At 39.1% G+C, this 15,881-nt stretch overlaps 1 protein-coding gene across 1 annotated transcript in view; it reads right to left on the bottom strand.

The window, feature by feature from the left end:
- Positions 1–15,881, bottom strand: part of COL11A1 (collagen, type XI, alpha 1) — a gene marked incomplete at its 5' end in the record, with an annotated part of 146,727 nt that overhangs the window by 92,451 nt on the left and 38,395 nt on the right. Inside the window, 8 exons of the mRNA XM_014549666.1 lie at positions 1,408–1,494; positions 2,749–2,823; positions 3,488–3,550; positions 6,831–6,872; positions 8,291–8,353; positions 9,541–9,795; positions 12,000–12,092; positions 12,651–12,767. Of these exons, the coding sequence (XP_014405152.1) occupies positions 1,408–1,494; positions 2,749–2,823; positions 3,488–3,550; positions 6,831–6,872; positions 8,291–8,353; positions 9,541–9,795; positions 12,000–12,092; positions 12,651–12,767 (795 nt within the window). The remainder of the gene's footprint in view (positions 1–1,407; positions 1,495–2,748; positions 2,824–3,487; positions 3,551–6,830; positions 6,873–8,290; positions 8,354–9,540; positions 9,796–11,999; positions 12,093–12,650; positions 12,768–15,881) is intronic.

Raw genomic sequence — 15,881 nt, 5'->3', positions numbered from 1 at the left:
TTTTAGGTGCTCTAAGTAAACATTTTCTAGCCATTATTTTAGGAAGGACTATGACTATGAAAGCCAGGTGACAAAATGCAAAATTGATCAAAAGAGTATGGCGATACACTTCTTTTGACAAATCTCAAATTTAATGTTATATAGAAAAATACATTTATTCTGTGAAATCATAGGCATGCATTACTGACACTGAAAATCAGAAATGTGAAATTAGCATAATTGAAAAGCTGGAACAAGTAGAGTACAAAGAATAAATATCTGATAGATGTTAAATTAGTATGGTGTGCAAGTTTTGAATATTAGTGATTCCAAAGGTGAATACTTAGATTATCCAAACAGATATGAAAAACAATACAGTAATAGAAACAATATGTAAAATTGTATTAGAAAAGTGCACAAGATGAAAACGGTAGGATCTCCAAAGTTTCACTACTGACTCACCATGAGATTTTTGACAATACACTTCTTAATCCTTGAGATTAAATATCTGAAAAATTGGAATTATAACGCTTGCTACCTATTTCCAAGAAGGTTGCAAGGACTAATAAAATGAGGAATTCAGTGGCCTCATAAAATATTTAAGCTCAAATAATTACCTTAAATTTGTTCAAAGTAATACAATTTGCAAGATAAATTGTAGGGATCATTGACAAATTATTTTCAATATTTTTGTATTTGTTTATGGTAAGGTCTAGTAAACAAATATTTAAATTTTTCATTATCTTTATACATGATGTCACCACAGAATGGCATATTTCTAGGTGAACAGACTGGTAAATATGTAAACAAATATTGGTAATGAATTTAAACTTATGTTTTCAGATATTTTATACGCTCAGATTTATGATGATAAACAATGATATCCCATAGTGATTTACATCGCTGAGCAGGTGGGTACCCACTACCACACCAATATAGCCCTTTATTTCCTTTCGTCTTTAAAAAAACTACACTATGAATAAAAGTATTATATGATTTTCAACTCTTTCCCAATCCCTTCTTTGATTTACTTATGTATAATTTAATTGCAATAAATCGAATTATTGCCATTGTAGGAAGAAGTGGATGTGAAAGACAGAGTGTGCTAGGTATAAACCCACCAGTGTCTTCAAAACAAATTAAAAAACGTGTGTGTTATGGTGTGGGTGTTATCACCAGAGTTATCTATGGCAATAGTGCAAGGGCCAGTCATTGAATATTCAAAAAAAATCCTGCTGGACAAAAGATACAATCTTAGCATTTCCCATCTATATTTAATATTCTACTCAACAGTATTTTGTTCAACATAGTGGCACCCTCCAGATGCGCGCGCACACACACGCACACGCACACACACACTCACACACTCACGCGTGCGCAGAATCTGGCATAGAGTCGGGTGAGGGCATACGTGTTGATGCTTCTTACCCGAGCCTGCTGCAGGATCGCCTGGGCCTGCGCTTCCTGAGCAGAGACCACTGGTCCTTTGGAGCCATCGCCGCCGCCGTAGCGAAACTGAGCAAAGGCCACATAAAGAAACTCAGCATCAGCCTTTGCCAAGGAGGTGCCTTACTTACTAGACCAAAGCCGCTCACTTAACAGAGTGGGATTTCACACAAGTCCAAGGTCACGCCATCATGAATCATGATGCCGAGATTTCTTTATTTTCTTAGGAAGTCTCCTTCTGCCGTTAGGCAAGGTCTCTAGACCATGTTCTACCACTCATCGAAGAGGCTAGAGCAGCGGTTCTCAACCTGTGGGTCGCGACCCCTTTGGCGGTCGAACGACCCTTTCACAGGGGTTGCCTAAGACCATCCTGCATATCAGATATTTGCATTACAATTCATAACAGTAGCAACATTACAGTTATAAAGTAGCAACGAAAATAATTTTATGGTTGGGGTCACCCCAACATGAGGAACTGTATTTAAAGGGCCAGAAGGTTGAGAACCACTGGACTAGAGGCTTCTTCCCACTGCTCAGTTCCATCCTTTCTGAAAACTCTATCATGTGTTTTTCATGTGCACATATGGACCCATATTATCCATCCATTTGTAAAAATTCCAAATGCACCAAGTCAGAGGTGGTCACAGGGTCATTGCTATTTCATCGAGTAAAACTTTGGAATCACTGTGAACACAGTGGACTCCTTGAGATATATTTATTTTGTTTACCTTTTCTTTACTAAAAACCGATCCTACTTATATCCCTCCATAAAATTCTAAAGCTTCTTTTAAATTTTAGCTTACAATGCAGCATGAGTCAGTTTCTCACTACGTAATTATTACTTGCAATTTTATTGCCTTTACATAAATAAATAATTTTCCCCAGAGAAGTAGGGCAGCATTAAAAGGAACCTCATGGTAAAGCAAATAACTTTTGAGCAATGAATGACACTAGAGAGATATGTTTTTAAAAGTATCAACTATTGTTTATATGGTGAAAAACAGTATATTAATATTATGTTAACACATGAAATACAGATTAATCATACAACCAGGATAAAGCACGATTGGGAATATTAAGAAAAAACTCTATGCTTTGTTGTCAAAAGTGTAATCAAATTCTGAAACCTTAATTCTAAAGTAGAGATTAATATTTACTAGATGTTATTTTCAGTAAAATTTCTCATAATTTCCAAAGGCTGCTTGATTTTCTACCTTATAGGATGATTTTTAGTGGACCGCTCTGTAACATGGTCCAACAATATTTTTCAGAAACAAGATGACAAATGTTAAGTCCTCTTTATAGCTACAAGAAAGAACATACCGGTAACATCAGCATGGTACCAGGAGGACCTGGTAGGCCATCAGCTCCTGGTAAGCCAGGACGTCCTGGGGGACCCTAGAAAGTAAATAAAATCCTCAAAATTAATAAATGAATGAAATAATCAAATTTATTAGAAAGTGAATAACTTTCCATAAGTCTACATGATCTCATTGTCATTTGTCTTTTCCTCCTTGGTTAATCTCCTTTTAGTAAGCCTACCTAGGAAGAACTGTATTCATTATACTAGTTAACATTATTTTTATATTGTGCAAAGTTATGGGCTACACAAGGACAGTCAAAAAACCCCCAAAAACAGAGGGATGAGATTTCACATGAAGAGTTTGGGGAGACTAACATAAAAGTTCGGTTTCACCATGTGACCCTGATGTGATGCTCATTATTAGCTCAGACTCTACCAGTCGTCAACTAAACACCCACTGCAGTTCCTGGACATTTTGTCTGAATTCAAATTGAAGAACTGAATCTAAAGTAACGGGTTCATGTCAACATGGAAATTGATCATAAGTTTTCTCACTAATTATCACATAGATAACATGCACATTCTCTACCCTCACTTTTAAAATTATAGCTAGAAAAGTTAACATAAATGTTGCACAACATTAAATGTATAAACACCACCCCCACCGCAGTGAGATGAACAACATGTTAAGCTTGTGGAATGTATTTTAATTTTTAATCTACATTATATCCTTTAGTTCTGAGGATCCCCTTCACTTACCCTATCGCCAGGGTCGCCGGGGGGTCCAGACGGGCCTTGTAGACCTGGAGGGCCCATAAGACCCTACAGAGAAATAAACCAGCATCTGAGTCAGATTCCTGCTCTCATTAGGATGCAGGCAAATTCATCCGACAAACATCAAAGAAGAGCTCATTTATCTTTCATGAATATACAACTGTCTCTCAAACAATTGCCCTATTTATCTTCCTATGAACAGACAACATATAGGGACCACTTTGTGGCTATCTGGACTCTCCCTCTATGAAGCTGCTCTCCCAGTGGAGGCAGATGGTCCAGGGAAACACAGGGAAGAACTCCTCAAGGTCAAGTCCCTGAGGTAGATGTTGGTCCCGGGTCTTATGGAAGAAATGGTAGACTCCCAGGATTAGACCTCAAAAACGTGAGAGCCATGTGGAAATGTAGCATCATTTACCCTGGAGGCAGTCTTATATTTTCTTTTATGGGTAAAAGTATTTAAAGGCACCAGTCTCACATGCTTATTTCAGATGATGAGATTTGAATTAATCCCACAAAAGACAGAGGTTATCATAACAAAGTCAGATCAGTACAACTACCTGCGAATGAAGACCCAGGGAGTGATGTCAGCCTCACAGGGAAAGGACAAAAGGAGCTGAGAGTCACTCCATTCAGAAACACAGACAAGGCAGCTACAACCTCTTAGAATCCTGGGCCCCATTCACGGAGATATGTCTACATCTTTTCCATAAAAATAGCCACAGCTTTTCTTTTACTTGCATAACTTTCAGGTAGAGGTTGAAAATGAGGTTAGATGCGGAGATATTTAAGCAACAAAAATATTTAAAACAAAATATATTTCCACTGCTCTCAAAAGAATCTCAGAGGGAAGCGGGGGTGGGTGGTGGGTGGGAAAAGATCAACCAAAGAACTATGCATAAATGCATAACCCATGGACACAGAGGATAGGGTGGTAGAGGCCTGGGGCGGGGCGGGGGGAGATTGAGGATGGGCTCTACCACCCTAGAGAAAGGGGGACATCTGTAATACTTTCTACAATAGAGGTGTGTGTTTTTTTAAAAAAAAGAATATCATTTGGATAGCCAAATCAGAAAGCAATTTAAGGCCCAGGTCCTCTGAACAAATATTCACCTCTATAATAAAATACTCAAATTAGTCTGAAATATATCAATTCAATAATGTAACAGAAATCTTATATCTGATTATTTAAAAAAATCAAGACAAAAATATTTCCATACCGCAGGTCCGGCTGGCCCTGGTGGTCCTTCGATCAGCATTCCCTAGAATAAGGAAAAACAGGCTCTTTTCCAAGGAAAGTGTAACCGCTCACCTTTTACCTGCCTGACTCTAAGGAAGCATTTTAAAAAGTGAATTCTCCATTCCGACCACATAAAACCAATCACAAACACTTTTGCATGAGGAAGGGCAGAACTCAAAATGATAGAAGACATGGGTCCCTGTCCTCAGAGAATCTATGGACTCGTTAGAAAACATATAAATATCCAGATCAGCAACATGACAAGGGGAACATGCTAAGTGCTTCCAAGAAGAGTAAAACCAAGGCATGTGACCAGGTTGTCCCCGGCTCCCAGGATAATTCCAGGCGCAAAGCAGGGACTGCAATACTGGTTGCGTGAATGGAAGAATGGAAGGGACACCCAAGCACTTTAATTCAGAAAAGGGGAGAAAAGTCCAGACAAAAGCAGCTGGGATAAATATGAGATCAGCTCTTAAGTGCATAAGAGAACCTAGTACTATTTCAGGATAAGAACCAGGTCCAAACGTTCATGATTCTACTGCTGAAAATTGTTTTGTCATTTTTAAAAGTTGGTTATAAATGTTCATAACAAGGGCAAAGTCATTCAGAAAACACTTATTTTTAAAAGCCTTCAGTTGAGCATGTGGCATCCTTTCTCAGATTTTGGAGAAATAGAGTGGATAGCCAATAATGTCCTTATAGGTGTAGCGCGTTCATTTTTATTCACCCACCATCTTTTTCTTAATGTTTATGTCATTGTAATTTCTGAAATGATATGCATGGCTGTGAGGCCAATGGTTAGACCCACTGCTTTAGTTCTAATGCAGTAGTTTCCCCAAGGTGTTCAGCAGGTAGGACAGTAACACTGCTTTCCAGGAAGAATATGTTTCTTACCAATATCTTGAGTGGTAAGAAAATTAACATAGCTTTAAAAGTCATGTTTGGAGTGAACTGGAGCCGTTTTATTAGGAGGTAAGGAACTGAGTGTGTGTTTTTAAAATCTTCATTTGATTACCTAATGTTATTTGGCTATGAAACTTATTGTTTTCATACTTATTTGTATCTATGTCAAAAAACATGTCTCATAATGTCCACTCAGACATAAGGGGAGAAATCACTGGCCTGGAAGCCGGAAGAGCTCAAGTCTAGTGACAGCTCCACCTCCAAACATTCGCACCTGAGGGAAGCACTGAAACCCCTCGAATCTCAGGTTCTTTGGTTGTAAAACGAGAGAATTAGACCAGACACATTTCAGCCACTTTCAAATTCCAAAATTCGATAGCTCTCTATTTTTTGGTTTATTGAGATTCCACTTGCCAGGAATGGCCTTACTGACTCAGTTATCTGTGACAAATTATATACACATTTGGACAACAGAATTTCCAATGAACCCAGTGAAATAGCTACCAACCTTCACAATGTGTTCACACCAGTACTTACAGGTTCAACGACCGCTGGCTCTCCTTTCTGTCCTTTTTCCCCGTATCCGCCATGGCCATTTATCTGTTAAGTGAAAATTCAAGCAGCCTGTCTTTAAATAAATAAGGCCATTAAGTACTTTTTAATATATATATATATATTTTTGATGATTTCAGAATCTTTTACTTGCATAACTTTCAGGTAGAGGTTGAAAATGAGGTTAGATGCGGAGATATTTAAGCAACAAAAATATTTAAAACAAAATATATTTCCACTGCTCTCAAAAGAATCTCAGAGGGAAGCGGGGGTGGGTGGTGGGTGGGAAAAGATCAACCAAAGGACTATGCATAAATGCATAACCCATGGACACAGAGGATAGGGTGGTAGAGGCCTGGGGCGGGGCGGGGGGAGATTGAGGATGGGCTCTACCACCCTAGAGAAAGGGGGACATCTGTAATACTTTCTACAATAGAGGTGTGTGTTTTTTTAAAAAAAAGAATATCATTTGGATAGCCAAATCAGAAAGCAATTTAAGGCCCAGGTCCTCTGAACAAATATTCACCTCTATAATAAAATACTCAAATTAGTCTGAAATATATCAATTCAATAATGTAACAGAAATCTTATATCTGATTATTTAAAAAAATCAAGACAAAAATATTTCCATACCGCAGGTCCGGCTGGCCCTGGTGGTCCTTCGATCAGCATTCCCTAGAATAAGGAAAAACAGGCTCTTTTCCAAGGAAAGTGTAACCGCTCACCTTTTACCTGCCTGACTCTAAGGAAGCATTTTAAAAAGTGAATTCTCCATTCCGACCACATAAAACCAATCACAAACACTTTTGCATGAGGAAGGGCAGAACTCAAAATGATAGAAGACATGGGTCCCTGTCCTCAGAGAATCTATGGACTCGTTAGAAAACATATAAATATCCAGATCAGCAACATGACAAGGGGAACATGCTAAGTGCTTCCAAGAAGAGTAAAACCAAGGCATGTGACCAGGTTGTCCCCGGCTCCCAGGATAATTCCAGGCGCAAAGCAGGGACTGCAATACTGGTTGCGTGAATGGAAGAATGGAAGGGACACCCAAGCACTTTAATTCAGAAAAGGGGAGAAAAGTCCAGACAAAAGCAGCTGGGATAAATATGAGATCAGCTCTTAAGTGCATAAGAGAACCTAGTACTATTTCAGGATAAGAACCAGGTCCAAACGTTCATGATTCTACTGCTGAAAATTGTTTTGTCATTTTTAAAAGTTGGTTATAAATGTTCATAACAAGGGCAAAGTCATTCAGAAAACACTTATTTTTAAAAGCCTTCAGTTGAGCATGTGGCATCCTTTCTCAGATTTTGGAGAAATAGAGTGGATAGCCAATAATGTCCTTATAGGTGTAGCGCGTTCATTTTTATTCACCCACCATCTTTTTCTTAATGTTTATGTCATTGTAATTTCTGAAATGATATGCATGGCTGTGAGGCCAATGGTTAGACCCACTGCTTTAGTTCTAATGCAGTAGTTTCCCCAAGGTGTTCAGCAGGTAGGACAGTAACACTGCTTTCCAGGAAGAATATGTTTCTTACCAATATCTTGAGTGGTAAGAAAATTAACATAGCTTTAAAAGTCATGTTTGGAGTGAACTGGAGCCGTTTTATTAGGAGGTAAGGAACTGAGTGTGTGTTTTTAAAATCTTCATTTGATTACCTAATGTTATTTGGCTATGAAACTTATTGTTTTCATACTTATTTGTATCTATGTCAAAAAACATGTCTCATAATGTCCACTCAGACATAAGGGGAGAAATCACTGGCCTGGAAGCCGGAAGAGCTCAAGTCTAGTGACAGCTCCACCTCCAAACATTCGCACCTGAGGGAAGCACTGAAACCCCTCGAATCTCAGGTTCTTTGGTTGTAAAACGAGAGAATTAGACCAGACACATTTCAGCCACTTTCAAATTCCAAAATTCGATAGCTCTCTATTTTTTGGTTTATTGAGATTCCACTTGCCAGGAATGGCCTTACTGACTCAGTTATCTGTGACAAATTATATACACATTTGGACAACAGAATTTCCAATGAACCCAGTGAAATAGCTACCAACCTTCACAATGTGTTCACACCAGTACTTACAGGTTCAACGACCGCTGGCTCTCCTTTCTGTCCTTTTTCCCCGTATCCGCCATGGCCATTTATCTGTTAAGTGAAAATTCAAGCAGCCTGTCTTTAAATAAATAAGGCCATTAAGTACTTTTTAATATATATATATATATTTTTGATGATTTCAGAAAGAAAGGAAGAGGAGAGAGAGATAGAAACATCAATGATGACAGAGAATCATAGAATCATTGACCGGCTGCCTCCTGCACACCACCTACTGGGGATCGAGCCCACAACCCAGGCCTGTGCCCTGACTGGGAATCAAACTGTGACCTCCTGGTTCATAGGTCGATGCTCAACCACTGAGCAACCCCAGCCGGGCCAGTATTTTTAACAAGGCAATTATCTAAATGTATTTTAAATAACCTATTAAAGTGTGTTTTTTAAATAGCAACCTATTCAAGGTTTAAATACTGAAAATATAACATAGGAAAACATAATGAACATTAATACTGAATCCTGAATGAGAATGAACAATTGCTTCTTAAAGACAGAAAGATAAAGACATCCGCAGACCTTAAAAATTGTTGCAAGGCATTAATCAAAAAGTGTCATCAAATTAAAGTTAATAAAATGGAGGAAATGAGTGGGGGAAATGGGGGAAGGTGGTCAAAAGTTTAAAATAATAACAATATAATAATAAGTATGGTGCATCACCGAGCATCGCCAAAATATAGTGTAAAAATCAGAAATTTCACTTACCACCCAAAATCATTATGACTACATTTTAATCGCATCAATGGAGAGAAAATCTGGATGCAATTCTATTCATGATTATACTTTCAACAAAGACTCCAGCTGTGTGGCCAGAGATACAACGGGGGCAGATCCCCAGGGGGGAGAGTCTATCAAGATGTCCTAGCTGTGATAAGTGTTCAAAATTTATATGAGAAGCTGGATTTTATTTATTTTTAAATGTTTTTATTTCTTTTTAGAGCGAGAGGAAGGGAGAGTGAGAGAGAGACAGAAACATTGATGAGAGAGGAACATCATCGATTGGCTGCCTCCTGCACAGCCCCTACTGGGGATCGAGCTGCAACCGAGGTCCATGCCCTTGACCAGAATCAAACCCGGGACCCTTCAGTCCACAGGCCGATGCTCTATCCACTGAGCCACACTAGCTAAGGCGATAAGCAGCATTTTAAACCTGGAAAGACATCAAGACGAACATGGAAACACTCCTAAAAGAATACACAACGACACAGAGCGTAACACAGACTTACGCTGGTTTCTGTGATATCTGTTTCTGCAGGGACCCCGGGACCAAACTCTTCATTAGTGGGGCTCGTTTGCTTATCTTCATAGTCTTTATATTCATAAAAATCATATTCGCCTAAATCTCCATCTACCGGCAGGTCAGAGTCCCTGCCGTCTATTTCTTTGTTCTCATACAGTGTATCCTCGGGATTTTTCCTCTGGGCCTCATAATCCTCTCCGGTTAGATATTCTTCGGTAAACACATCTTCCACGGGACTTGGCTATTCATTTAAGTTGCAAGGAATCGGAGAACATGAAGGTTAATGTTAGTGAAGCGAGGCAAGCATTTGCAATCACAGTTCCATGGGATGTGATGGGGGGCAGCGGTTCGAATGCTACTCAAGCGAGTCTGAGCACTATTTCTGCCAGGATCGTTGAAAGAAATAGTTCTGTACATCGGTATGTACAAGGATACATGGCTTTCTAACATGTTTCCCAATAGTTCCAAGGCAAATATTCACATGGGTTCCACATGTGTATTTGCTTGTTCCATTGAAAAGAACCTTGTTAGTCAATTTGGTATTTATGGTTTAAGATTTGAATAATAAAATATGCTCTTAGTGAAAGATTGCTTAGTTTTCAAATCTCGCAGAACATCCTTATGCGATATAATTACCACCAGAAAAGCCATGTAACGTTGACTCTCGATCCCCGAAATGAACTCTTCACGCCAATACTGAGACTTATCATTGCGATATGTAGGCGGAGTATCTGGCGTGTAGGGAAGGTTCATATCACCAAAGAGTTCTTTAAAGCCAATATAATATAAAATACAGTCCTCACAATTTAAGACAATCAAGTTAAATATATCATTGTCAGATCTCAAAGAGTAGAGAATAAATATTCACTTAAAAGTAAAAATTACATCAATAATACTCCCTCAGAGATATAGAAACATAAACTTACTGTAATTTTCATTTTCTCACAAGTAATTCCCTAATAAGAGTATAAATCTATATCATATTTATTATGCAATTTTTGGCCATCTTCCAATTTTGATGAAGTTCAAATTAAATAACTTATTTTGCTACTTTTTGAGTTTCATTTTTAAGTAACTTGTTCACTATGATATAGTGAGTCTAGATGATAAAGCAATCTTGAATAAATAAGATTACACAAAATCATGTGAATAAAATGTGGCTGAATTGTAGCAATTGTTAACTAAAGGGAAAGGTCCAATAACCACAGAAATGTTGTATTCTTAAACAGGGTGGGGGCGGTCTACAGGGGATGCACATCATCCAGCAGATATTACTGTACTCAGAGCTGAGAACTACAAAACTGGACGAGTTTGGGTAGATAAATAAACATCTTGAATCAAGATACCCATTTTGGGAAACGATTAATTTGGACAAGATGAAACTTATCTGTTCTTAGGCTAAAATGTCACTGTTCTAGATTATGCATCTGCATGTAATGCACCACTGAGTTAATTCCCTGCCGAGACACGGGTTATATAAATTTTCTAATAACTCAATTACTCAGGCATTGTTTATACCAGGGAAGGCAGGTATTTGACAAAGTTAAACGGAATCATACGCTCCTTTTTGCACGATCAGAATGTACACGATATGAAATTCAGAAAGATTGCCTGATTTGGACCTGCACGTCCTTAAATCTTTCCGTAGAGAAGAATGGGAAAGGTTAAAATGTGTTCTTTTAACCATAATCACCACTGCACTCCTAAGCAGTGTGGAACTGTGAGCAGCGAGTAAGAGCCACGAAGACTGCATCTGTTCAGGATGCGCGCTGTTAGAGAAACGCCGGTGATGCCGAGGTGGGAGGCAGGTATTTGACAAAGTTAAACGGAATCATACGCTCCTTTTTGCACGATCAGAATGTACACGATATGAAATTCAGAAAGATTGCCTGATTTGGACCTGCACGTCCTTAAATCTTTCCGTAGAGAAGAATGGGAAAGGTTAAAATGTGTTCTTTTAACCATAATCACCACTGCACTCCTAAGCAGTGTGGAACTGTGAGCAGCGAGTAAGAGCCACGAAGACTGCACTTGTTCAGGATGCGCGCTGTTATAGAAACGCCGGTGAACTCTGATTGTATCCCTGGCGGATACAGTCTCCCTCGCGGGTGCTCCTGGAAAGGCCGTGTTGTGAGCACCGCTCATCACAACATGCCTAGAAGCTGGGGGCCCAGGAGCATCAGGCAAGGCGAGCGGCACGCAGTCAGATCCACGTGGCCTCTGCAGAAGCCGGGAGCCGTGCGGGCCTGAACGGACACTGGCTGCACATGACCCCTGTTTAGGGACAGCGAACCCACGTCTCTCTGGTCCTCTCACCGCGGCGAGACAATAAAAACCCCAAACTCGCAGAGGCTCCCTGGGGGTCCCTCCGGAGTGAGGCATCCCAGGAGAACAAGGCCCACTGTCGCCCCTGGGGCCGGGCCTGCCCCGGTCTAGGCGCATTACCTCGTTGGTGCCGGAGACACGCCGGGGAGCTTCGGTCTGGTAACTTCCCATGGTCCCGTAGTTGTATTCTTGAAAATCTTCCACGATGTTTGCCTGGTGATAAACGCAATGGAAACGCAATTAGTCGAAATGGGAGGCGATCGCGCATCTTCTAGAATCAAGATTTGACGGGGCGATCGTATTAGCCAGGGAGGGTTTGTCTAGGCGGGTTAGTCAGTGCCTCATCATCACAGATCGTCCTGCGGGTCTAGGACAGATCTTGATTGCTCTGGCTTTGCTACCTGGACCCCTAGTCTGGCTGTGGCTGCTGCTCGGTAACTTTTCTTCTTCTTGGATGCAAATCGGTCAGATTTAGGGGGCGTAAACTTTTGGGGCTTTTCCTTTGAGCTAGTGGCCACTGTCCTCGTCTTCTGTTGGAAATGGGATTTCTTCTTCTGGAACGCGCGGGGGGAGGCGGAATGGAAAACATAAATATAAAGTGAGAAGGGAGGAAAGGGCTGGGTGAGAGGAAGACGAGACACAGCGGACCGGCATGGTGCCCTCGGGACAGCGGCTGCCAAAGGAAAACCAGTTACTGGCTCACAGGACTCAGGGGGCCGGAAGGGGGGCCACAGGGAGACGAACAGCGGGGCCCCAGCCACGGGTGTTTACCTCGGTTTGTGCTACGGTCTCCTCGGCTACAGTGGGTGTCCCTGTCACACTGTCAGCCTCTTTATAGTCTGCGTCCCCATACTCATAGTCATACTCCACCACCTCCTCGGGCGCATACTACATCGCAGAGGGAGAGACAGCGGGAACGTGGTTAGCGGCGGGTCACACCATTAACAAAGTAGGAATCGTCTTCTTAACGTTTGCTTGGAGGAAACGTTAAGAGCCAGGGAAGGATTGGTCCTTCAGGGTTATTTTGTGTCACACCAAGTATTATACTGTCCCACACAGAGTATAATAACCGGGGAGTGACGAAGCAGGTGCTCTAGGAGCATGATGGTGGTTAGGATTGTGAAGAAACTAAAAGTTTTGAATATTAATTCAGGCTTTTAATTATTGGATATTAATTCAGACACAGCCGTTATGTATTTGGACACAGTTGCTAGATATTCGTGTTGATTCTGGTTTGTAAAACTTACGCCACAAGGTCTCTCCATAAGAATTTTACAGTAGTTTCCATGGGTGATTTCTTATTTTCTTTAAACTGCATATATAAAAAGAAAAAATAGAGAGACTAGGCTTCCCAAGTATGAAAGGGTTTGGGTATTTATTGTGAAATGGAGGGTGGGAGAGAAAGGACTACAAGGGACATGAAATGAGTCTACATTCTATTGGGAATACTAGAACCAATGGAAAGATTAATTTTTAAATTTATTCAGAAATCTCGAATTTGTTACTTATGATCCAAATGAGCATACTAGAATACTTGTGAAGCATTAAAAGATTCAAAATCATATCTGCTTATATTTAACACTTCGTTTAAAATGTTAAATATACTGCCTTTGTATCTACCCAAAAAGGGCATGCCATTTAGATACCATAAACTACGAAAGTGAGCTCACATTGTAAATAATATTTTATACTAAATTTTTTGTGCAAAATGTCGATTAAACAGACGAATTCGGGCACATCTGGCCCTTCCTGAAATACCCTCCCTGGAGTGACCCCTCCTAGCTGGTGCAGCTGAAGGTCACATTGAAGTCTAAACATAGAACTCCGGCCTTCTTTACATTTGTCAAAACTCCCACTTGATTAAATTAATAGAAACAGAGTCATCCTTTTCTTTCGCCAGCAATATCCTCATTTTCAATGAATATGCATTGGATGCCTTATAACAAAACTTTACAGAATTTGGTAAAGTAGAAAAATGCACGTGTATAGCACTTTAGACATTTTTGTTTCTTTATGCCTCTGCAATCGAGATAAAATTGCAATTATTTCTAGGAAAGTTAATGTAAGTATTACTGATAACATGATTAAGTAAATAAAATAATTAAGAACTGAATTAGATATATATGCAGTAGCCATCCATGGAGAGTGGATATAATCGAATAAGTCATGTTGAAAGAAGAAATATCGGGGTTCTATCATTACTAGCTACTAGCTGAAACTAGAACAACAGCCAAAAAAATCGCCAGTCTACTTTACCTCTATTATGCTTTAGAGTTTTATAATTAAGTATGCTTTTCAGAATCATGTGCATCTACAACGAATTGTAAAGACAAAAAGCAATAAAGAAAGGCATATAGGGAGAATTTAAATGTGTCTTAAAGCCTGGTATTCAGGCTTTATATATATAAAGATAATAGCTAACATTATTGTCTGTCTATCTATATCTATCTATCTATCTATCTATCTATCTATCTATCTACCTACCTACCTACCTACCTATATATCCATCTATAGATAAGCCTGTGCCAAAGTAGCCAGTTATCTTTAGAGCATGGATTTCCCTGGAAGGAGTAATCCTTGTCTAACCTCCATAATTCTGTCCTCTGTTTGCACTCTTTCCAAATAGGGACCAACCAGACTCAGTTGTGACTGTAATGATGTAGGAAGTAACACGCTCACCACCTAAGCACTGACGGCATCTCTTTCCTGGAGCTACTTGGTCTCATTGGAAAGCATCACTGCTTTTGTTCTTATTTTTATCTGCACAACATCACCTGAGGAGACATAAGGCTTTGTTGTCTACATGAAGCTTTCCAACTCTGGGGTTTTGAGGATGCCATAAAGACGGGTGAAAAAGAGCGACCCTATTGTAATCAACCAGGTGAATCTATGCAGAAAGATCAGCAGTGGTGGCAGGACTTCCACATTGTCTGTGAGCAGCTGAGCGTGAATGACTGTCTGTGAGGAGAGAGGGTCTCCTAGAAATGTCATCAAGTCTATTCTGGCTTCATTTGGTAGAAAATAGTGGCATCGGTAGATATCTGTGCACCTATGAGAGCTAGAATACATGATAAATATTAAATGAATGGAAAATTAAGGTACTACATTTGGGGAAGTCTATCATTTTTTAATTTTTTAAAAAGATTATTTTTGTTTTCTTTTCTTATCTTTTATATGTAAGACCATCAATTGCCTACTGGATATAAGGCATTATAATCTGTGTAATACATGAAGAAAGAACCATATATAGATTTAATATCAAAACTGTCATAATTTTAATGTTAGTTATTCTTCCATATAGACGGTATTATGTAGGTTTAAATAAAATTTAAGTTTGATGATGTTATCACTATATTCAAATCTATTCACATGATACATTTTTCACTATTGTGCCAAACACATAAAAAATTGACTAAAAGTGAATAAGAATTTGTTATTTAGAGGAAACTAACTAGTCTAAATTACAAGTTAGAAAAAGCACAGTTAACTTCTAAAAGAAACTAACATATTTATTAATTCAAATTAGAATAATAAATATGAATGTCACAAATTTATTAACATAAAATTAACTAATATAAAGTACGACATGTATGCTTGATGCTCCACATGTACTTTATTTTCTGTTTCATTAGCAAATATCATTGCATTCCTATTTTGTATAGGTAGAACATACATCAATTTTTAATGTATTTTTGAAATATAATGATATATTATAGTTCAAAATTAATATAAGAATTGCTTACAGATTTGGTTAACCAGTTTTTCACATACTAGTATAAAATGGTTGTCTCATTATTGAAGTATCAGTGTCACTTAGAATTAGAAAAAACCACAAGCTGATTTAAATTTTTCATTGTGACATGTTCAGCAGAGAAACTAGTAAGAGATGCTGTTACGCATCACCCCAGCTGACTTTCAGCCAGCCTTTGCTCCAGCAATATGTTGTTTTCATCAAATGCTTGTAACAAAAACAAGTTTGAGCCCAGTCAGGCACATGCTCGC

This window comes from Myotis brandtii, unplaced genomic scaffold, assembly GCF_000412655.1.
Source record: "Myotis brandtii unplaced genomic scaffold, ASM41265v1 scaffold565, whole genome shotgun sequence".
NCBI lineage: Eukaryota > Metazoa > Chordata > Mammalia > Chiroptera > Vespertilionidae > Myotis > Myotis brandtii.
The sequence above is the reverse complement of the archived record's forward strand: the minus strand, read 5'-3'. Positions and strand labels throughout refer to the sequence as shown.